Here is a 23,891-nt window from a genome sequence, read left to right on the forward strand (position 1 = left end):
TTTGTTAGGCCCAACACGCAGCCAGCAGCACAGCTGTCATGCTGCTAATATTATCAACAGATCTGTGTTTTTTTCGCGTGAAGAAGCCTCATGGTCTCAGTTGGCCCTGTTGTTATGGCGAGGAGAAGGCAGTAGTAGTGCACTCACTGTTTCCATCACTGTGTGTGTGTAGGAGTGTGGCTCAATGAGCAAGCAGCTGTTTCTGTCTCTGAGACATTTTCTCTTTGTCCCTCTGATATCGACGGAAAGGAATAGAATGTGCAGGACTCCCCCATAACTGCTCGCACGCACATACACACGCGCACACAGACACACATACACACATACACATACATTTTTTGAATGCCTTTGTTTATTATTGTGTATCATTCCAAAATAGTTTTTCCATGACTGTCTGTGTGTGTGTATTATGTCCTGACCGTCATACTATTTCATGCTGCTGTTTAGCAGCTTGCTACATTGTCATGGGAGTGTGATTCCTCACAAAACAATGTTTTAGATTTTCACAACATTTAATCCATAGAAGGGCCCTTTGGAGAAAAATGTTTTGACATACACTACAGGTCAAACGTTTTAGAACACCTACTCATTCAATGGTTTTTCTTTTAGGAGATGAAGGAAGAAGAAGGAAGAAAATAATGAAAAAAAGAAAGGAAAGCAAGTAGAAGAAGAACAGGAAGTGAAAATATACAGTAACGGTCAAAAGTTAGGACACACCTACTCATTCAAGGGTTTTCTTTATTATTACTATTTTCTACATTGTAGAATAATAGTGAAGACATCAAAACTAAGAAATAACTCATATGGAATCATGTAGTAACCAAAAAAGTGTTAAACAAATCAAAATATATTTTATATTTGAGATTCTTCAAATAGCCACCCTTTGCCTTGATTACAGCTTTGCATACTCTTGGCATTCTCTCAACCAGCTTCATGAGGTAGTCACCTGGAATGCATTTCAATTAACAGGTGTGTCTTCTTAGAAGTTAATTTGTGGAATTTCTTTCCTTCTTAATGCGTTTGAGCCAATCAGTTGTGTTGTGACAAGGTATGGGTGGTACACAGAAGAAGCCCTATTTGGCTTGGATCAGCACATCAGTCCATAGAGGATACATGATAACTGCAAGTTACTTTGAAAAGCCTCCAGTTATCAATCATACTTTAAAGGTGCAAGATGCAGAAATCGCTCAGCCATTTCCTGGTTGCTAAAATAGTTTGCATAATTTCAGTTTATTTGTCAAAACAATCAGTCATTGTGTAGAGAATCATTGTACCATCTAAACCGTTGAGAGATATATTTTCCATAACCAAAAAAAATGCATTTTCAGCTGTTTGAAGCTGGTGTACAAAACCGAAAGTAAAAGACACAAAAATGAAACTTAAGAATGGAAAGCATAGAAATAATGCACATAGAACTGATCTACTGCTTCTTAGACTTGCTTTCTATGTGCATTTGGTCAGGTCTCCCAAAAAGTTACATATTGCAGCTTTAACAAAGTACTAATGCGAAGGCTTTCTGCACCACTGGTAATCAGTATTGACATGTCTGACTTTGACTGTGCATCTCAGACTCATCATCAAAGGAAATAAGATTGATTTCCCATCTAGTTGACGTTTATCATCAGTCTGCCGGACAGAATGGCTTAGCAGCATCAAGCCTGCGTGTCCGCCACGGAAACTATTTACACTACAATTATGTATGATTTAAACTGTCCATTACTTTATCCCATCCACTTTATTTATAGATGTAGGATCTTAATTTGATCACACTGTTGCAAGAGAACTTTCCTGCAATGCAGGACATTTTAAACGTGTAGTGTATTTGAGGTTTAAAAAAGGCTTCTGTAGTTTGTAATTTCCACTTTGAAATTTCAGACATAATTTTCCCTTACAAAAAATGTATCAACCCCTACAAAAATGTCAATTTATTATAATCCACATAATAATGAACATTTCCTGTTGCTGCAGGATTAGTTTCCTGCTGTAGCAAACTGGCTCAAATTAAGATCCTACATCTGGATCCCGTTTGAGAGAGCCAAGCTGAAGTCTGACTTGTTTGCAAGTTAGCTCCTTACTCCACATCTCTGTTGATGTGTGCATTTGTGTGAGTTTGTTATGCGTTGGATAGAAAAAAAGCTGCCACATAACATACCAGGTTTAATGTAATCAAAGTCATGTTTTACAAGTGCTGTACTAGAATCTTCAGTTCCAACTCTGGAATATAAAAGTTTTGAGCACATTCGTTTTTTTCCCTTTCTTTCTCCTTTTACATCTTGGGTCCAAAAGAACAGGAAGTGGAATCATACCATGTGTTTCCTCCATGGTTGTTTTTTCACGACAAAGAGTTTATCTTAATCCCAGAACTGGCTTGTGGCATCGTACTTCAGGCTCATCTAGACGATGTAACATGATATCACCATCCTCTCAGAGCTTTACTATTAGCGATTTGGAGTTAAAAAAACATTTGCCTCCTTTGATTTGAACTTGTCTAGGCCTCTCACATAAATACAGTATCCACCTCCCCACATCTGCCTGTACATTAAACAGCATGTTATCACTTCTCAATTAGCACGTTATTTGTGTGTCTGTAACATCTCTCATCTCCTCTTGTTCTTTCTCACTCTCCTTCTCTCTCTTTCTTCTCTCGCTCTCTCTTTGTCTCTCTCTCTCGCTCTCTCTCTCTCTCTCTCTCTCTCTCTCTCTCTCTCTCTCTCTCTCTCTCTCTCTCTCTCTCTCTCTCTCTCTCTCTCTCTCTCTCTCTCTCTCTCTCTCTCTCTCTCTCTCTCTCTCTCTCTCTCTCTCTCTCTCTCTCTCTCTCTCTCTCTCTCTCTCTCTCTCTCTCTCTCTCTCTCTCTCTCTCTCTCTCTCTCTCTCTCTCTCTCTCTTTGTCACTCTCTCCGTAACAGGGTCCTCCTGGTCCCCCTGGTCTACCTGGTCCTGCTGGGAAGAGAGGAGCTCGGGTGAGTACTGTAAACCATGTGTCACCTGTCACACCTGTGGTCATGTGACGTCACTGTGATGCCATTGTGCTTCTGGAGGTGCCACACCCCTCCTTGATGTGATAAACGGATTGAAAGAAGATCCCTTTCCCCAGATTTGTCTTAACCCTAGCAGTCTTGTCTAGTACAGTGCTACAGTGCATTCGGAAAGTATTCAGACCAATTGACTTTTTCCACATTTTGTTACATTACAGCCTTATTCTAAAATGGATTAAATAGTTTGTTTTTTCTCATCAATCTACACACAATTCCCCATAATGACAAAGCAAAAACAGCTTTTTAGACATTTTAGAAATGTATTTAAAATAAAACATTTACATTTCACATTTACAAAGGTATTCAGACCCTTTACTCAGTACTTTGTTGAAGCACCTTCTGCAGCGATTACAGCCTTGAGTCTTCTTTCAATAAAATAAAATAGCCCATTGGGCGTCTATTACCAGAATGCTAACAAAATTAGCACAAGTACTAGTGAATTTCTACAGTACTTGCTAAATATGCTAACGACCGCAAACGAAAATAAACTAATTACAAAGACAGGCAATCCAGCTCATAAAGTTCTACATATATATATAGTAGGTACAGAATGTATTTTTTGGTGAGTTTGGACATTTACAACCAAATGTGAACGAGAGACAGTGCAAATGAACAAAGTTTGGACGCATGCTAGTCTGAAGGAAAAACAGCACTGACTCTGGAGCAGCATGTGTACATGCTGTGTCTGTGTGGTGTCTGTAGTCGCTAGGGCAACGACGCTTGCTTTCTCTGAGAAGAGGGGCAGATGAGCAGACTGAGGGGCCGAGAACCGAAAGGATAAAAAATGAAGGACATCAAGATAGCAGTGGCAGCTGTACAGATAACTCATCCACAGCCCTTTGACTTCTCAAACACAGCAGAAAGCTAACACTATATGATGCCCTATCTCCTCATTAATTCAGCCACTTACTTTGCTAACTAGCAAGTTAAACCAAATACACAGCTGGACTCACCAGCTCGCGCTTTCTCCCGTTGTGCTATTTACTAACAAACGTGACTCGCTCAACTGTTCTGAGGTCTGGGGAACTACATAAAGCTTCATAATTTAAAATAATGTGACAAGTGAAATGAAGAACGCAATCATTTTACCTCCTAACGTATTGCACAAGTTGGCTTCAGGTATTTACAAAAAAATTTATTGAAAGAAATAGTTTCAACGGTATTGAAAGTATTGAAAAACCATCCCGTGGTATACAGTATATATACGGTTTACCGCCCAAGCCTTCTTTACTGGCTCTTGGAGCATCACATTTTATTGGTCACATGCACAGAATACAACAGGTGTAGTCTTTACCGTGAAATGCTTCCTTACGAGCCCATTCCCAACAATGTAGAGTTCAAAAAGTAAGACAAATATTTGCACAAAAAAAATAAAAAAATAGTAACACAATAAAATAACAATAACAAGGCTATTTTCAAGGAGTACCAGTACCGAGTCAATGTACAGGGAGGGTAAAGAGGTAGTTGAGGCAATTGAGGTAATACAGTATGTACATTTAGGTAGGGGTAAAAGTGACTAGGTAATCAGGATAGATAATAAACAGAGTAGCAGCAGCATATGTGAAGAGTGTGAAAGTGTATGTGTGAGTGTATGTGTGAGTGTGGCGTCAAGATGCTTGTGTGTGTGTGTGTGTGTGTGTGTGGCATCAATATGCTTGTGTGAGTGTAGGTGTGAGTGTGTGTGTGTGTGGCGTCAAGATGCTTGTGTGTGTGTGTGTGTGTGTGGCATCAATATGCTTGTGTGTGTGTGTGTGTGTTTTGTGTGTGAGCATATGTAATGTGTCTGTGTATGTGTGTGTGTTGGAGTATCAGTGTAGTATGTGTGAGTGTGTGGGTAGAGTCTAATGAGTGTGCATAGAGCCAGTGCAAGAAAAATAGCAATACAAAATAAATAATAAAGGGTGTCAATGCAAATAGTCTGGGTATCCATTTGATTAACTGTTCAGTAGTCTTATGGCTTGGGGGTAGAAGCTGTTCAGGAGCCTTTTGGTCCCAGACATGGCGCTCCGGTACCGCTTGCCGTGTTGTAGCAGAGAGAACGGTCTATGACTTGGGTGGCTGGAGTCTTTAAAAAATGTATGGCCTTCCTCTGATACCGCCTGGTATAGAGGTCCTGGATGGCAGGGAGTTTGGCCCCAGAGATGTACTGGGCCAAACGCATTACCCTCTGTAGCGCCTTGCGGTCGAATGCCGATCAGTCGCAATACGAAGCGGTGATGCAGCCAGTCAAGATGCTCTCAATGGTGAAGAGCTGTAGCACTTTTTGTGGATCTTCAATATCACTAGACATGTTTTGCTCTTAATGCCCTGGCATTTCTGAACTTTCTGCTATAGAGTGAATGATATACATGTATGCTTTGAGAGAGGTAGTATACCTGGAGTGTGTGTGTGTGCATCTGTGTGTGTGTGTGTGTGTGTGCGTGTGCATGTGTGCGCGCGAGTGCGTGTGCGTATGTGTGCGAGTGCGTGCTTGTGCCTATCACAGTTAGCCAGCTATACTCAGGAAGACCACAGGAGGACCTCTCTCTGTTTTTAACTTTGTAACGTCTTCTTTAAAACACATCACGCCTCTTGGTTCCGCTTGTTTGGTGTGTGTCAGACAGGGACCCTCCAGCAGCCAGCCAAGCAGGCAGTAAAAGTTGTCTACAGGTAAACTACTGTATAATGGTAAACCCTTGTGGGACCCAACTGTGGAGACATATGGTTTGCATACAGTGTGGTGACCCATAGAGACATAGACAGTCGGAGGGAGGCTTCATTATGGAGTGGAACATGACTGTAATGGGTGGTTGTATCTGTGTGGGCTGCGACCTCTGCTGCCTCAGCAAGATACAGACCTCCAGACCTCACTGTACTGAACTTACCTGTACTGTACCTTAGCTTAGCCCCACACTCCACAGGTGTAAGCACTTTATACACACAGAACAGACCCCCACTTGAAGTAATCTGCTCTGCACTGAGAGAGGAAAGTGATAGAGAGAGTTAGGAGGAGGAGGAGGAGGAGGAGAGAGTTACAGTGATAGAGGGGGAGAGAGCGAGACGGGTAGTTAGATAGATGGGAGAGGAGGGAGGGAGGCAGAGGGGGGAGAGAGATCCTTTGTTATGGGGTTTTACTGGAGTAAAAGGCACAGAAAGTAGAGCACAAGGGGGGAGAGGTTGGAGGGCTGGGTGGGAGAAAGAGACTGACACCACAACCCAACCCAGTGTCAAGAGGATACACAGACACCTGTAAACTGGCTGTGGGTCATCATTACCTCTACATTACGTCTCTGTCATCTCCTGATCACAGCCATTTATGGTGACTGATTACTGTTATGAGAGAGAGCAGAGTCTTACCTCATGGCTTTAGTTTGTAGTGGGTGTTTTAGAGAGAAAGCAGTTTAAGCCAGGCAACAGCAGGGATGCAGATGTGTGTGTGTGTATGCTTGTGTGTGTGCATGCACATGTGGTTGTTCCAACATGTGTGGGTTGTACTCAAAGTGAGTGCATGTATGTATGTTATAAGGTGTTCCCTTGAAAGTGCACTCCTGTACGGTTTAAAGGTAGGGCATAGTTTGACACATGAAGAAAAATGTGACTTAAAATATGTGTAATACTCAGAAAACGTCTCACTATATCTCCTCACAGCCTACAATCATTGACTCATTCAGCAGTTTTAGAAACACATGTCTGCCTTATCTACCTTTAATCTTTGTAGATAAAAGATCTCAACTGGGAACTTTTGCTGACATACAGTATGACTAAGTCACTATACCGTTTACACCTGTAGAGACCTGTAGAGGGTTCTTTGCACAGTGCTGATATTCTCTTATTCTTAAACAAACTTTAAACTTTAGAAAATGACACAGACAACGGCTTCTGAGTATATGTAAAATATATTTTGTTATGCAATTGCAGGCAGACGTTAATACAGAGTCAACAGGATTTGTATAGCTCTTCATAAGTTCTGCAAAGTGTCTAGAACAATCTCTGCTTTTTATACTAGCACTCCCTTCCCATAGCGTGATGTTTTCCCCTGACTCTGAACTTGCCCTAGCAATCAACAAAGTATTCTTCCTAATCCTGTCTTCCCACAAACTCAGTATCAGGGGGTGAGGTGTCCGACAATAAAAACAGACATGTCTAAAGACAATGTGGCAATTATGGTTGCAGGTTTCTGAGAACTTTCTGCTGTCAAGGCCTCCATTGTTTTTAATAATGTAAGCAAATGCGCATAATAGATCATATATTCCCCATCATTCCCCTCTTTGAGACTACTAAGTCTCAACAAAATCTAGGAATTTTAAAACCAACCAGTGAAAACATAATTCCATACTATCTCAGGATAAATGCAACATCAGAGATTATGTATAATGGCTCCAGACACCAACCCCACACATCCTGTGCCAGACTTTGGCCCCAAATACAAATAACTTGTTGTTTTGTTCAGTGCTAAGAACTTAAAAGGACATTTGTTGTTACTTAGTCTCCACCTTGCTAAAAAGGGAACCAGGGGAGAGAACAATCTCCCCCAAGGCCCAAGGAGGGGGTGACTGACGTACAGACATTATGGAGACAAGTGATTGGTTCCCCATTACTCACGCCATCCCTTCACATGGTTTGCAATAGGTAAAGACACATATTCACATATGGAAACAATGTTTCCTTCTGACCTCCTTTGCCCTATTCTCTTTCTGATATTCTGCATAGCAACAGGGACATGTGATAGACAAGCCTGACTTCTCCCCTCTCTGGGCCCCAGGTGACTGAGGCCCATATAAGGGAGGAAGTGCAGCTGTCAACACCAGAGTCCGAAGGGAGACATTCTAATATCAAGAGTTCAACAGTTCAATCATAAGCATATTCTGCATATAAGACATCTTAATTATCTATGTTACTTAACTAATTATGATTCTCCACCACACTCTCTTTCTCAAGGGACTCCGTTCCTTCCGGAGACATCAGAACAGTAACATCTTACATGGCAATGGTTACAATGAAAACCAATAAAATGAATGAATTAAAAACCCTCACTGTCGAGTACTCTATTTCCATGTAAGCTTCCTCCGTTGAGAAACTGAGTTTACAACCTTTATTCCTCAAGACATTATCACAATGTAAAAAATTGAAATGAGAAACAGAAAATACAGATTGCTAGACACACGCCTCATCACAGCAAATAGGACAGTCATCTCTCTGATAAAGAACGCAGTGATAGGGGTCAGCATGATGAAATCCTGGAGACGGTACAGAGACGGTACCTTTCTCGTAGCTTCACCCTAGGGGGGCGGGAGTAGCTGTTATTTAAGTCCCGCTATGGGACTGAGCGGACATCAGTCGAGGCCATGCCATTTTGTCCTTCTTCCAGGACTGGTTGTCCTTGAGTCACTGTCCATATGGTAACTGTAATGAGAAGGCTCAAGACAAAATAAAAATAAAACATGATGCGCAGAGTCTCAGCTTGGCTCTCCCATGGCCATCTAGTCCCTCGACGATGACCCTGCGCTGTCCTGAAGTCCATCATCCCCCTAGTGGTATGGCACCCTCCTGCAGTGGCTGGCGTGGATCCACATAGACCTCTCAGCTACTCAAACAGCGGTGGGGGTGGTCAGCAACACCTGGAACGGTCCAGTCCACCTCTGCTGGTTCCAATGCTTCCTCCTCAGGTCCTTGACCACTACCCAGTCACCAGGTTGAAGCTTATGTAGGATTCCCACCAGTGGCTGAGGCAAGGCTGCTTTCACCGTGGGAAAAATAGCCTTCATAACATTGTTTAGAGCAGTGCAGTAACTTACCATATCGTCATTGCAGCCCATCAGGGTCAGCTTGTTCTGTGGAAAAAATTCTCATGCGGGGCCAGCCCAGTAGTTCTGTGTGCCCGCCCCCTCATGTACATCAATGCGAGTGGCATTACCGTGACCCAGGGGAGGCCCGTTTCTGCCATGAGTTTCACCATCTTAATCAGTCCAAACAATTCAAAATATGAATTCTTACTTTCCATTTTACTTTCCAATCAACTTCCCATTTCCTTTCACTAACTACATATATGTTTCCTTTAACTCAGAAGCCCTCTCAATCACCATCACCCAGTACATTTCTCTTCCCCTCAAATACTTGTTTCCCTCTACAATCTCTACTATACTCTACCTCGGTCTTTCCGTCTAACGTTACTTTACCAGGTAAACAAAAAGTTTCATGTGCCAACTTAGCAAGCTAGGGAAAACAAGAACGTGGCAGAATTGGGAGCCCAGCCGGTCCCAACCACAGTTTCTGCACATTGTCATATGTACACAGCCTCTTCCACTTCCTCAACTCGACAGGACCTACAGAGGATTGCAAGTCAGAGATGTCAGTAGGGGAGAAGAGATTCATAATAGGAACCGAAATCATCTGCAACACAGGGGAATTAGCAGATGCAGCTGCTGCTTTTGCTTCCAGATCTGCCATTGTGTTGCCCTTGGAGACAGGATCAAAATAGTTAGTACGAGCCAAACATTTACATGGTGTACAGCAGTCTATTAACAGACTGGTTATACAGTGGACAGTCATGGTTAGTCTATTGACATACAACTATTTCAGAAAGGTGAAGAATAGCTTTCAATAGGTTATCAACAAGTTGAGTGAGAAATAGTTTCCCCAGAGGATTTGAGGAACCCACGCTGTTTTCGCAATGATACAAGCTCCATCAGAGCTGCACAGTCATGGGTTTCTCCGTCCTTTTTTGTTGGCAACAATGTAGCCTGATTGAGCACAGTGCACCTTTTCAGGGCCACATGAGACATGGTTAGAAGCACATTCTGATAGTGTAGCAACCTCGCTGGAGTCAGATGAGCAGTCCTAGCCTGTGAGATGAGAGTATCCACAGCCACCACCCTCAAACAACACACCAGACACTCTCGCCACACTGTCCAATTGCTTAGAATAGTAACACACGGGTCTCTGCTTTCCTCCATGTTCCTGTGTCAAAACAGAGGACATAAAACCATTATTTTCACACACAATCAGATTAACTGGTTTAGAGTGGTTAGGGAGCCCCAAGCATGGGGAAGTAGTTATGAGTTGTTTCAGTTTCGTCAGGGCCGTCAAACCCTCCAGGGGTCAGATTTAATATGGGGGATGGGCACATTGTCAGAGAGGCTTGCTAGGATAGTTGCACTATTGGTACCTGTTTTAGTGGCGATATATAAAAATATGCCTTGTTCCTTGTTAGTTTTATCACATCTCATAAAGTGGAGATATCCACAGGTCATATCGTCCTCTGATAGAGGCTTACCCATAATACCAAACAGCTCACCCGCTGAAGAAGGTTTCGGGAACATCACTATTCCGGACCCATTTGTTGATGCTCTCCTATCCAGGCCCTGCAGCAAATTTACCCAGGATTGGTTGACTTCAATTGGTTGTTCTGTATTTCCACCCCCAAGACTGAGGAAGCAAGCAGAGCACAGATTATTACACATAACACAGCACATTCATGGCCCAGTGGATGTGGATCACGGCCTCCCCTCCTTCTGTCTCCATGGAGTCCATGCAGAACTGTTGAGTCTTCATCAGGTGGCAGGTTCTAGTCATTCTTCATTCTTTTGGTGGGTGCTTCTCCATCTTCTGGCAGTGTGACAGGTGGTGCCATCCCTGTCTCTCAGTCACTCTGACAGCCGTCGGGGTAGCCTGGATCACTTGTTATGGTCCCATCCATCCTGGCTGGTTCCATTTTCGCTTGTGAACCTTCAGTTTCACCCAGTCTCCGATTTGGACAGGGATGTCGTCTTTATCCTCTCCGGCTGGCACTTCCTGGGCTTTCCTAGAATGAGAATACAGAGACCTAACAGTAGAAGTTAGTTCCTTCATATATCCTAACAGCTCATCTTCCAGTCTAGTCAGGTCAGTCTGTTTGTCAGTCATGGGCCTATGAGATGGGACATTCATGGGACGGCCTGTTAACATCTCATGAGGGCTATACCCAGTGCCTCTGTTGGGGCTGCTTCACATTTTCATCTGATCTATCCCCAGCATAAGGGCAATTTTGGCTATGACATCTTCAGTGAAATGGGTGTCATTGTCTGCAGACAAGGTTTCTGGGATTCCGAATCTAGGGAATACTTCCCTTACCAGAATTTTAGCTACTGTTTTAGCATCACAGTGGGTAGTAGGAAATGCCTCTATCCATCTTGTGAATCGGTCAATTATTACTAAACAATAGCGCTTTCTCTCCTTTCTTTCAGTCATATCAATAAAATCCATTGCAATGTGTGTAAATGGGCCACTAGGTGAGGGGACATGACCAGGTTTAAGTGGTGTCCTCTTGGCAATGTTGTAGTGTATGCACGTGACGCATTTAAAAATGTGTTGTTTCACATGTTCTGTTAAATTTGGGCAAAACCAATCTTGTGAAATCTTGGTTACCATATCCCCTCTTGACAAATGACACATCCCATGTGCCATTCGGCAAACCGATGGGATAAGCTGTGTTGGCATCACAGGTTTACCTGAAAGGTGTTGTCTCCAGAGGCCATCAGGGCCCCGGGAGCAACCTCTGGCCTCCCAAAGGGAGTGAGACGTGTGGTCAGTCGCCTGTTGTTGTTGCAAATCAGCAACAGGCGAGGCCACAGCAGAAGCCAGATACACAGCATGGGTGTGACACCTTGCAGCAGCTGCTTGCAGCAGTGTCAGCAAGGTCATTTCCTTTACTTGCCTCATCTTGATTACCCGGCTATTACATAGCCGAAATAAGAGCCAAAACAGAGTCAGAGTAAATGTTAACTGTTTTTCCTTCAGCAGCCTCACAGGCTATGGTGAGAGCTAGCAACTCTGCTTGTTGTGCAGAGAAATGATCAGGGAGGGACTGCTCTATGTGTAGTGATTTATATATAGTTGTTACAGCAAAACCTGCATGTTTCCTTCCTGTCGTCTGATCAATGTAAGCTGACCCATCTACGAAAAGTGACATGTCAGCCAACTCAAGAGGTTCATTAAATAGGTCAGGTCTTGCTTTTGCATCAAGTTCGATTAGTTCAGTACACACGTGTGGGGTTCCTTAGCCAGTTCCACCCCGGCCTCTTCTGAAGCCTGGCTGTGGTGCCCAACCCTCCTGGTCCACAGCAGTGGGGCACTGGTGTCTCACTTGTCCAGCTATACCACATCCCCAGCAGACTATAGGCTCACCTATGTGCCTCCTCTGGTAGGTTTGATAGGGCTGGAATGGCTGTGGATTACCATAAGGCTGTGGTGGAAACTGTACCTGTTGAGCTAGGGCCGCTGCAGGGGGCCATGGAGCTGGTGCAGGTGCTGGAGCACTCAGCATCAATGTATCTGGCTTGCTACTTTTCTCTAGTGCAGCCAGTTGGGCCTTCTGGAGTTGTGTCTGCAGGCCTGTTTTCTTAGATTTTTCTTCAGCATTTGTATTTTTTCAGAATTTACAGTGATGTCTCATATAGTCCTTGCGGTTCCAGCCAACTACTTCTTACAGTTTCTGTTGTACTGACTCTGGCACGTTCCTGCAGGCTCTGTCATAGAATAGTTCTTCAGTGGTTAGGGTGTTATCATACCTTTCACCAGTCTCATTTCTTCTTGTTTCTTCATTCTCTCCACATCATAGTAGTATTTCAGCTGCTATTTTGTCTTCCATGTCTTGTCTGGCTCTTGGAGAGAAGGCACCTTCTGTGTCTACTTCCCACCTTATCTTGTACTCACTTTATTTTTTCCGTCTTTCCTCTTCGTACTCCCTTTCTCTTTTCCGTCTTTCCTCTTCATCCTCTCTCTCTGTCCACTCTCCATCATTCTTCACTTTCCTGATTAATCTCTTCTCTCTTTCTCTCCTTCTTTCATTTTGTTCTTCTTCCATCACTGATTGTCCTGTCCTGGTGTAGGGGTATTTAGGCTTGGATGCAGAGAGTGGCTTGGTTCTTGCGTCCAAGTCCAACTTACCCAGTTCTCTTGTCAGTCTGGTACCCATTGAGGGCCCCGGACCAGGGTTTGTGTTCCTTTTCCGGTCTCTTCCAGGGTACCTCTGATTATTATAGTTTTCACCTTGGCTTCTGAGCCGGAATTGTCCTGCCTCAATGGGAATACACCCCTTTTGTAACCAGAGTGGTCGTCTTCATATGGAGAGGTGGTGCTGTTGGGAGTGCTTAGTAGACTTTCTTATAGGATGTCACACCAGATTTCTCCTCTTGTTCTTTCTTCTGGTCTTCTTCCCTTTTTTCCACTGTCTGCAGATGGGTTATCCTTGAACGTGCCCAAAACACGGTCACCTCTGACCGGAGTAGTGCAGATGGGTTATCCTTGAACGTGCCCAAAATACGGTCCCCTCTGACCAGAGTAGTTGTAAAACAGTTAGAGATACCAGTGTGGCTTTTTTTCTCTGACTTTTTCTTGTCTTGTTTTCTCTTCTCCACTATATCATGGACGATTCTTGTCAGAAGACCCATCTTTGGGAAACCGAAATTCCCAGTGACTAATTGTCCATTCATGCCATTTCTTGAATATCCATATGAGATCTCTCTGGAGGGTGTCACGATCGTCAAAAGGATTGGACCAATGCGCGGCGTGGAATGCGAACATACTTTATTATATATTCACCACACGAACAAAAACAACAAAACGATACGTGAAGTCCTTGGTAACAAACACAAACCAACACGGAACAAGATCCCACAATACACTGTGCCAATCAGGCTGCCTAAGTATGGTTCCCAATCAGAGACAACAAGCAACAGCTGATTCTCGTTGCCTCTGATTGAGAACCACCCCGGCCAACATAGATACACATGAACTAGATCCTAACATAGAAACACAAACACATAGAATCCACACACCCTGGCTCAACATATAAGAGTCCCAGAGCCAGGGCGTGACAGTACCCCCCCCCCAAAGGCGCGGACTGCGACCGCGCCAAACATAAACCGAACAGGGGAGGGCCGATTGGCATTCCTCCTCGGAGGCGGATCCGGCTCCGGGCGTGACCACCACCCTCTAATAACCCCCCCGTAGTGCCCCTGGTCTGGTCTGGCCCCGCTGGCTGGAGCTGGACTGGACATCGGTGGAGCGGATTACTTAGGCTCCGGTGTGGAGCAGCTGACCGGTACCTGACCAGGCACTGGTGAACCGGGCACGGGCTGTGCCGGACTGACGACACGCACCCCAGGCTTGGTGCGGGAAGCAGGAATGGGCCGGACCGGGCTGACGACGCGCACCCCTGGCTTGGTGCGGGGAGCAGGAACGGGCCGGACCGGGCTGACGATGGGCACCACAGGCTTGGTGCGGGGAGCAGGAATGGGCCGGACCGGGCTTACGACGCGCACCCCTGGCTTGGTGCGGGGAGCAGGAACGGGCCGGACCGGGCTGACGACACGCACCACTGACTTGGTGCGGGGAGCAGGAACGGGCCGGGCCGGGCTGGCGACGCGCACCATAGGCTTGGTGCGGGGAGCAGGAACAGGCCGGGCCGGGCTGGCAACGCGCACCATTGGCTTGGTGCGGGGAGCAGGAACAGGCCGGGCCGGGCTGGCGACGCGCACCATTGGCTTGGTGCGAGGGGCAGGAACAGGCCGTGCCGGGCTGGCGACGCGCACCATTGGCTTGCTGCGGGGAGCAGGAACAGGCCGGGCCGGGCTGGCGACGCGCACCACAGGCTTGGTGCGGGGAGCAGGAACAGGCCGGGCCGGGCTGGCGACGCGCACCATTGGCTTGGTGCGAGGGGCAGGAACAGGCCGGGCCGGGCTGGCGACGCGCACCATTGGCTTGCTGCGGGGAGCAGGAACAGGCCGGGCCGGGCTGGCGACGCGCACCACAGGCTTGGTGCGGGGAGCAGGAACAGGCCGGGCCGGGCTGGCGACGTTCACCATTGGCTTGGTGCGAGGGGCAGGAACAGGCCGGGCCGGGCTGGCGACGCGCACTATTGGCTTGGTGCGAGGGGCAGGAACAGGCCGGACCGGGCTGGCGACGCGCACCATTGGCTTGGTGCGAGGGGCAGGAACAGGCCGGACCGCACTGGGAACACACACCACTGGCCTTATACAGGGATCAGGAACGGGCCGGACCGGACTGGCAACACACTTCAGTACCTCTCACCGTGCCTCTACACTTTCCCTCCCTCTAATCACCAATGGCTCCCGTAACCCGGTGGCCTTCTCTCCTCGTCCACAAACTCGCCCCTTATCTGCCTCCAGCAGCCCCGTCGTCCATGCCATGTGCCCCCCCCCTAAAAATGTCTTGGGGTTGCCTCTCGCCTGTCCGACGACGACACTGTTGGCGCCGTACCTCCTCTCTCGCCAAGGCTTTAACCTTTGCCCATGGTCCTCTGCCCTCGAACATGTCCTCCCAGGACCACCATTGGCCCACCTGGGCCATCGCCAACTTCTCCAGCTCCTTACCCGGCGTTTGCTCCGAAACACGCTGCTTGGTCCTGTTTTGGTGGGATCTTCTGTCACGATCGTCAAAAGGATTGGACCAATGCGCAGCGTGGAATGCGAACATACTTTATTATATATTCACCACACGAACAAAAACAACAAAACGATACGTGAAGTCCTTGGTAACAAACACAAACCAACACGGAACATGATCCCACAATACACTGTGCCAAACAGGCTGCCTAAGTATGGTCCCAATCAGAGACAACAAGCAACAGCTGATTCTCGTTGCCTCTGATTGAGAACCACCCCGGCCAACATAGATACACATGAACTAGATCCTAACATAGAAACACAAACACATAGAATCTACACACCCTGGCTCAACATATAAGAGTCCCAGAGCCAGGGCGTGACAGAGGGCTGGATATTGTTGGGTTAAATACTCAACAGGGGTAACAGGCTTCATTGGTGTGGGTCCCGATGGCATGTGAGAGGGAACTGTTGAGTTGTCTGCCATGATTGCTAGTTTTTATTGGGGTCGTCCTATGTGTAATGTGGGCCAAAATGCTAATGTATTTTTTTTATGTCTCACCATCCTCATACAAACAGGGTGGTAAATTACTTTCAACTGAATGCAGTCTAAGCAAACAAATGATTTAAAAGTACTAGCCGTTAGCCAACCAGGCTAAGGTGAAAGGCTCAACAAACACAGGGACTAGGGAAGTAATAGGTTTAGTCTGAATTATTATTCTAACTTCTTCAGGCAAATTCTCATTTGGAAATGGCCCTAAAACAGTTTCAAAAGAGGTTCCACTCAATTACAGACAAGGACAACCTATATCTAAAGTCGTTAGTTTCTGTAACAGTTTTAGCATATAAATCAAGGTTTAATGCGGCACAGCTAGCCTGGTGTGCGTTGTTACTAAAAGTGCATTCAACCAAGGCAAATGCCCTTCGTTCAAACAAGTATTGAGATACACCAGAATTATAACTCCACAATCTAGCCATTAATGATTAATCAACAAACAAATACACGCCTCACCATCACCGATTGTCAGTCATTCATAATCATATATACAATTTATACAACATACACAATCAATAATCAGGATCAAACCTCTCGTTTACCGATCCTATAAATAACCGGGACAAACCTCTCATTTACCGTCCCTCACACAACTAGGACAAACATCTAATTTACCGTCCTATCACTCCGGAGTACACAATTATAGGCCTTCAACACCATTGGCTTTATACTTGGATTTTGCCCTAAATCCTATCACCAAGTCAACATATACAGTGGGGAGAACAAGTATTTGATACACTGCCGGTTTTGCAGGTTTTCCTACTTACAAAGCATGTAGAGGTCTGCAATTTTTATCATAGGTACACTTCAACTGTGAGAGACGGAATCTAAAACAAAAATCCAGAAAATCACATTGTATGATTTTTAAGTAATTCATTTGCATTTTATTGCATGACATAAGTATTTGATCACCTACCAACCAGTAAGAATTCTGGCTCTCACAGACCTGTTAGTTTTTCTTTAAGAAGCCCTCCTGTTCTCCACTCATTACCTGTATTAACTGCACCTGTTTGAACTCGTTACCTGTATAAAAGACACCTGTCCACACACTCAAACAGACTCCAACCTCTCCACAATGGCCAAGACCAGAGAGCTGTGTAAGGACATCAGGGATAAAATTGTAGACCTGCACAAGGCTGGGATGGGCTACAGGACAATAGGCAAGCAGCTTGGTGAGAAGGCAACAACTGTTGGCACAATTATTAGAAAATGGAAGAAGTTCAAGATGACGGTCAATCACCCTCGGTCTGGGGCTCCATGCAAGATCTCACCTCGTGGGGCATCAATGATCATGAGGAAGGTGAGGGATCAGCCCAGAACTACACGGCAGGACCTGGTCAATGACCTGAAGAGAACTGGGACCACAGTCTCAAAGAAAACCATTAGTAACACACTACGCCGTCATGCATTAAAATCCTGCAGCGCACGCAAGGTCCCCCTGCTCAAGCCAGCACATGTCCATGCCCGTCTGAAGTTTGCCAATGACCATCTGGATGATCCAGAGGAGGAATGGGAGAAGGTCATGTGGTCTGATGAGACAAAAATATAGCTTTTTGGTCTAAACTCCACTCGCCGTGTTTGGAGGAAGAAGAAGAATGAGTACAACCCCAAGAACACCATCCCAACCATGAAGCATGGAGGTGGAAACATCATTCTTTGGGGATGCTTTGCTGCAAAGGTGACAGGACGACTGCACCGTATTGAGGGGAGGATGGATGGGGCCATGTATCGCGAGATCTTGGCCAACAACCTCCTTCCCTCAGTAAGAGCATTGAAGATGGGTCGTGGCTGGGTCTTCCAGCATGACAACGACCCGAAACACACAGCCAGGGCAACTAAGGAGTGGTTCCGTAAGAAGCATCTCAAGGTCCTGGAGTGGCCTAGCCAGTCTCCAGACCTGAACCCAATAGAAATTCTTTGGAGGGAGCTGAAAGTCTGTATTACTCGGCGACAGCCACAAAACCTGAAGGATCTGGAGAAGGTCTGTATGGAGGAGTGGGCCAAAATCCCTGCTGCAGTGTGTGCAAACCTGGTCAAGACCTACAGGAAAGATATGATCTCTGTAATTGCAAACAAAGGTTTCTGTACCAAATATTAAGTTCTGCTTTTCTGATGTATCAAATACTTATGTCATGCAATAAAATGCAAATTAATTACTTAAAAATCATACAATGTGATTTTCTGGATTTTTGTTTTAGATTCCGTCTCTCACAGTTGAAGTGTACCTATGATAAAAATTACAGACCTCTACTGTCACGATCGTCGAAAGGATTGGACCAATGTGCAGCGTGGAATGCGAACATACTTTATTATATATTCACCACACGAACAAAAACAACAAAACGATACGTGAAGTCCTTGGTAACAAACACAAACCAACACGGAACAAGATCCCACCATACACTGTGCCAAACAGGCTGCCTAAGTATGGTTCCCAATCAGAGACAACAATCAACAGCTGATTCACGTTGCCTCTGATTGAGAACAACACCGGCCAACATAGAAAACACATAACTAGAGACTACCATAGAAACACAAAACATAGACACTACACACCCTGGCTCAACATAAAAGAGTCCCTAGAGCCAGGGCGTGACATCTACATGCTTTGTAAGTAGGAAAACCTGCAAAAAAAGCCTGTATCAAATACTTGTTCTCCCCACTGTACATATTCACACCTAGGAATTTCTAACTATCACCTAGGTGGTCTTTGTCAATTTCCAACAGGTTTATCAATTAAGAGTTTAGTAATAAATCAATATACACCACAATGTAGGTTTCGTCTCTTAAATGAACAGCATACTGTGATTGAGGCGCCACTTACGTGTCAGAAAGAGTCATCAACCACACAGTGCTTTGTTCAAACTACAGACTTTAGATATAACAGGCGTCTGCTTACCCTTAAGTAATTAGTTGCGTGGCACAGTGGGTCCACGCTCACTCCAACGGCGGGTGGTCACTCACTCCTGGCAAGCTCGCCAAAATGTAGAGGGTTCTTTGCACAGTGCTGATATTCTCTTATTCTTAAACAAACTTCAAACTTTAGAAAATGACACAGACAACGGCTTCTGAGTATATGTAAAATATCTTTAGTTATGCAATTGCAGGCAGAAGTTAATACTAAGTCAACAGGATTTGTATAGCTCTTCATAAGTTCTGCAAAGTGTCTAGAACAATCTCTGCTTTTTATACTAGCACTCCCTTCCCATAGCGTGATGTTTTCCCCTGACTCTGAACTTGCCCTAGTAACAACAAAGTATTCTTCCTAATCCTGTCTTCCCACAAACTCAGTATCAGGGGGTGAGGTGTCAGACAATAAAACCAGACATGTCTAAAGACAATGTGGCAATTGTGGTTGCAGGTTTCTGAGAACTTTCAGCTGTCAAGGCCTCCATAGTTTTTAATAATGTAAGCAAATGCGCATAATAGATAATATATTCCCCATTATAGCATTTCTTTCACATGATCCATCAATTTGTGTCTGGGCAAGTGTGTCTGGGTATGTGTCATCTAATACTTATAAAATATAATTGTCTGGACACTTTCTGTTTTTGATATTGCTACTATGCAAATATGCAAATAACCATTTCACTGTACTGTTTACACCTTCTGTATCCTATACATGTGACAAATACACTTTGATTTTATTTGATATAGTGTGTGTTTACCAGAGACGGTAATGTGAAAAACAACATGACCTGCACCAAAGTCAGATTAGGATATAGGCCTAGATTATGTGTATTTTTACCTGAACATTTTCCTTTTTGTAGGCTACTAGTTTGACCATTTTATGTCTTAAAATCTTTATTATACTACTCACTCTGTTTAGCACATGGCCTCACATGTGAATCCTTAAAAAGATGGGTGGGGCTAAGGCTTAAGAGGGTGTGAACGATGCTGAATGGGTATAGACAAAGAAGAGCTCTCCAGTAGGTGTACCAAAACATTCAAGGGCCATTCTCTCAAAAGTGGGGTTACAAATGTATCAACTTTCAAGCAGAATTACTTTCCCATTATTCCTCAAATGCAGTGTATGATATACCATTTTGTAGCTCTGAGTCTCTACTTTTTTTTTTCTCTCTCTCTCTCTCTCTCTCTCTCTCTCTCTCTCTCTCTCTCTCTCTCTCTCTCTCTCTCTGTGCATCTGTTTCTAGGGTCCTACTGGTCCACATGGAAACTCTGGCCTGCCTGGTCTTCCTGGTCCCAAGGTGAGTGCCCTAATCCTGGGGTGGGGGACACATACATCCCCTGGAGCTCCAGAGAGAACCCTGGTTAATGTTGTGGGATGATGAGGCCCTCCGCGGTCAGCAAGGACCCGCGTTATAGACAGGGCCCTGTCTGTGATGTTCAATGTCATATTCTGACTCCCAGACTCCTTTGCTCCAGCAAAGGGTAAGGTCTAATCCCAGTGGGAGGGAAGCAGTACCTAACTAGTCTTTGAAATCCCAGACCCTGGGCAGCAACAGCACGAGGTCTGGGATTAATAGCCGATTCTCATGGCAGCTTGAAAAGGGACCAAAATTGTTCTGGGGAGGGTTCTCCTCAGACAGAAGACTTCAGACAGAACTCTCCTAACAAATCACAAGGCAGACATGCCAGAACGTTGCAATTTGAAACCAAAGTTTGCAGGCAAAATCTTTGCAGTGGTTTTAGTGAAGATAGTTGATGAAAACTAGCCACTTTGGAAATGCACTCAGATACAATTTTTTGTCCTAATGTTTATGCTAGGGCATCAAGCGGTTAGTGCAGTGATGTAAGAAAGCCAGATGTCCCAACTCTGCCCTTTCCTCTACACTTTAAAAATAGAAAGACTCAAAACACGATGATTGTGTAATGAAACCATGGAAAGTGATGCACCTAACCTGAGATCTGGTGGTGGATTGTGTTTGAATGTAAGTGTTATGATACACAGAAAGCGTTTTAAAACAGAATACAAGTACTCTAAAACACCCAAAGTGGTTCTTCAATCTGAATATTGGTATTTTCAAGAAAGTGTTGTAAAAAAAAAAAAACTTTGGGGGAGGTTTTGGTGCTTGTAAAGGCGGGGACAGGCAGAAGCTGTAATTTCATCCCTGACTGCTGGGGCAGCAATATGGTACATTTCATTGGAAATTCATTGGAATATTACACACTCAACAATACTGCCATAAAAACAAACATGTATACTTCATGAAAATGAATGTAAGTTGTTTCAATGATTAGTTAATTTCAGTTAGCCCACAACAAAAATACAACTTATTATGTTGCTCAAAATGTAACTAACTTTTATGAGGATAAACATAGAGAAAATTGAGTGATTGAACTCATTGGAAGTCTGGTTTTAATCTCCTTGCACTTCCTATCTTGCCACGTGGCTCTGTTTTTAGAGGTTGTAGTAACTTGACAAGGAATGGCCACACACATTTCAATGTTACTTTCTTTTACTTTCAACCCAATAAATAAAAGGTGTACAGCCATGTACAAACGGTACAAAAACAGCAGAACGATACAGCCCACTAAACCTGTGGTAGAATCACATTGTACAGATCTGACTCTTGGTGATGACATCATCAAAGGGGAAAGGTCACGGTCAATGCCTATAATAACCATGCACACATGAATAGCAATCATACTATACTGCAGGTAAGTACAACACATATTCAATGTAATTATTTATATAGTGTCCACACTATAACACTTCTCCCCCCTCAATTTAAATCCCCCCTGTAAGGAAAACATAAGGTTAACATGTAAACCACATCAGTGTTTTCTTTTCTTTACTACACAACACTGTAGAACTTCTGCTGGTGTTACTGTAAATGTAAACAAAACAAAAAAATGACAGTCCTTATTTCTTTTCAACTAGGTCTGCTGCTCCAAACAAACACTAACACCACGAGTCTCTCAGTCTCAACTACAGAGTTAGTCTTTCAGGAGGCTTGTGACTACGCTGTGATCTGTGCAGTACTCCTGGTGTGCCATGAGACACAGGTAAGGTGTGTCCCAGTGGAGCTGGGTCTGAGGACACAGGAGCGGGTTGGGTGTTTGTGAGAGAATGTCCATCACCCTCTGCTGGAACCACTGAATGCCCCTGTTCCTCCGATACTGTTTCCTGTGGGGTTTCAACTTGTATACTACCACCCACAGCTGTTCCGTCTGAAAACATGGTCTTGTCTTTGTCATAGCGCAGGCGGAGGTGGTCCTGGTGACTCGACCATCAGTCAGTTTGACCACAAAGGAGACGGGACCACTCTGACTCAGAATGATACCTGGCAACCAGCGTTGGCTGCTTGTGAAGTTGCGGATGTAGACAGTGTCATTGGGTTTTAACTGTCTCTCCCTCGCGTGGTGGTCTTGTCTCTGTTTTTGTTTCTCCTGCTTCCATTCCACTCGTGCTATGATGTCCGGACGCAGTAGATCCAGGTGAGCTTTTGGCTTTCTGCCCATTAACATCTCCGCTGGAGCCTGTCCTGTTGTTGTTTGTGGCGTGATGCGGTACTGGAACAAGAACCGAGAGAGCTTAGTTGTGATGGTTCCCCCAGTCATCCTTTTGAGCCCCTCTTTCAGTGTCTGCACAGCCCGCTCCGCTAAGCCATTTGAGGCCGGGTGAAACGGAGCGCTGCGGACATGGCGAATGCCGTTTCTCCACATTAATTCTTGGAACAAGTCTCAGGTAAATGCTGTTGTGTTGTCGGACACAATAGAGTCAGGCAGACCATGGGTTGCAAACACCTGCCGAAGCTTTTCGATGGTTGTGGTCGCTGTGATGTTGCTCATGATGTGCTCTCCAGCCACTTTGAGTGCGCGTCCACCATGACAAGGAACATGTGACCCATGAAAGGGCCTGCAAAGTCTATGTGCAGCCTGGACCATGGGCGGTCAGGCCACTCCCACAGATGTAGTGGCGCGGGCGGCGCCATCTTCTGGTTACTCTGACACTCAGAACATGATTTAACTTTGTTTTCTACGTCCTGATCCATGTTAGGCCACCAGATGTAAGATCTGGCTAAACTTTTCATCTGGGAGGCACCCGGGTGAGCCTCATGGACCTCATCCATGACTTGTGCACGGCCAGGGGGTGGAACAACCACTCTGGACCCCCAGAGTATGCAGCCATCCTGCACACTCAGCTCAGTTTTGCGCTTTGCATAAGGTCTTCTTCCATCATCCTCTATGACAGGAGGCCAACCCTGCGTAAGGAATCTTTTCACTTGGGACAGGATAGGATCCCGGTCTGTCCACTGTTAGATCCGTTTGGCATTCACAGGTGAGTTTGACAATCTCTCCATTAGGAAAATTGTCTCGGGAGGCACCACAGTTGTGGCGTGCATCTCTGGTAGCGGGAGACGGCTGAGCGCGTCTGCGTTTGCATTGTCCTTCCCCGCTCTATACACTATAGTGTACTGGTAAGCTGACAGTGTGACGGCCCAGTGCTGTATCCTTGCTGAAGCCATAGGAGGAATGCATCTTGATTCACTGAAAAGGCTCATCAGTGGTTTGTGGTCAGTGCATATGGTGAAATGACGACCGTAGAGGTACTGATGGAAGCGTTTCACAGCAAAGACTATGGCCAGACCTTCCTTGTCTAACTGTGAATAACCCTTCTCAGCACTCGTCAGCGTACGTGATGCGAATCCAATGGGTTTCTCTGACCCGTCCTCCATCTGATGAGAGAGTACTGCCCGACGCCATAGGGCGAGGCGTCACATGACAGGATGATCTCTTTGTCTTGGTCAAAATGAACCAGAAGTTGTGCTGATTGTAGTAGTGCTTTCACTTCCTTGAAAGCTTTCTCTTGTGCTGGCCCCCACTTCCATTTACAGTCTTTGTGGAGCAGCTGATAAAGTGGAGCCAACACTGTTGACAGCTCAGGGAGGAACTTACCATAGTAGTTCACCATGCCCAGGAACGACCTGAGCTCGGACATATTCTTGGCGTTTGGAGCATCCTTGATTGCCC

The 23,891-nt window shown here is 45.2% G+C and overlaps 1 protein-coding gene across 1 annotated transcript in view; it reads left to right on the forward strand.

The window, feature by feature from the left end:
* Nucleotides 1–23,891, forward strand: part of LOC123481951 (collagen alpha-1(XXIV) chain) — a 165,405-nt gene that overhangs the window by 75,197 nt on the left and 66,317 nt on the right. Inside the window, exons 4-5 of the mRNA XM_045207737.1 lie at nt 2,907–2,960; nt 20,108–20,161. Coding sequence (XP_045063672.1) covers nt 2,907–2,960; nt 20,108–20,161 — 108 coding nt within the window. The remainder of the gene's footprint in view (nt 1–2,906; nt 2,961–20,107; nt 20,162–23,891) is intronic.

Source organism: Coregonus clupeaformis, chromosome 26, assembly GCF_020615455.1.
Source record: "Coregonus clupeaformis isolate EN_2021a chromosome 26, ASM2061545v1, whole genome shotgun sequence".
Lineage (NCBI taxonomy): Eukaryota > Metazoa > Chordata > Actinopteri > Salmoniformes > Salmonidae > Coregonus > Coregonus clupeaformis.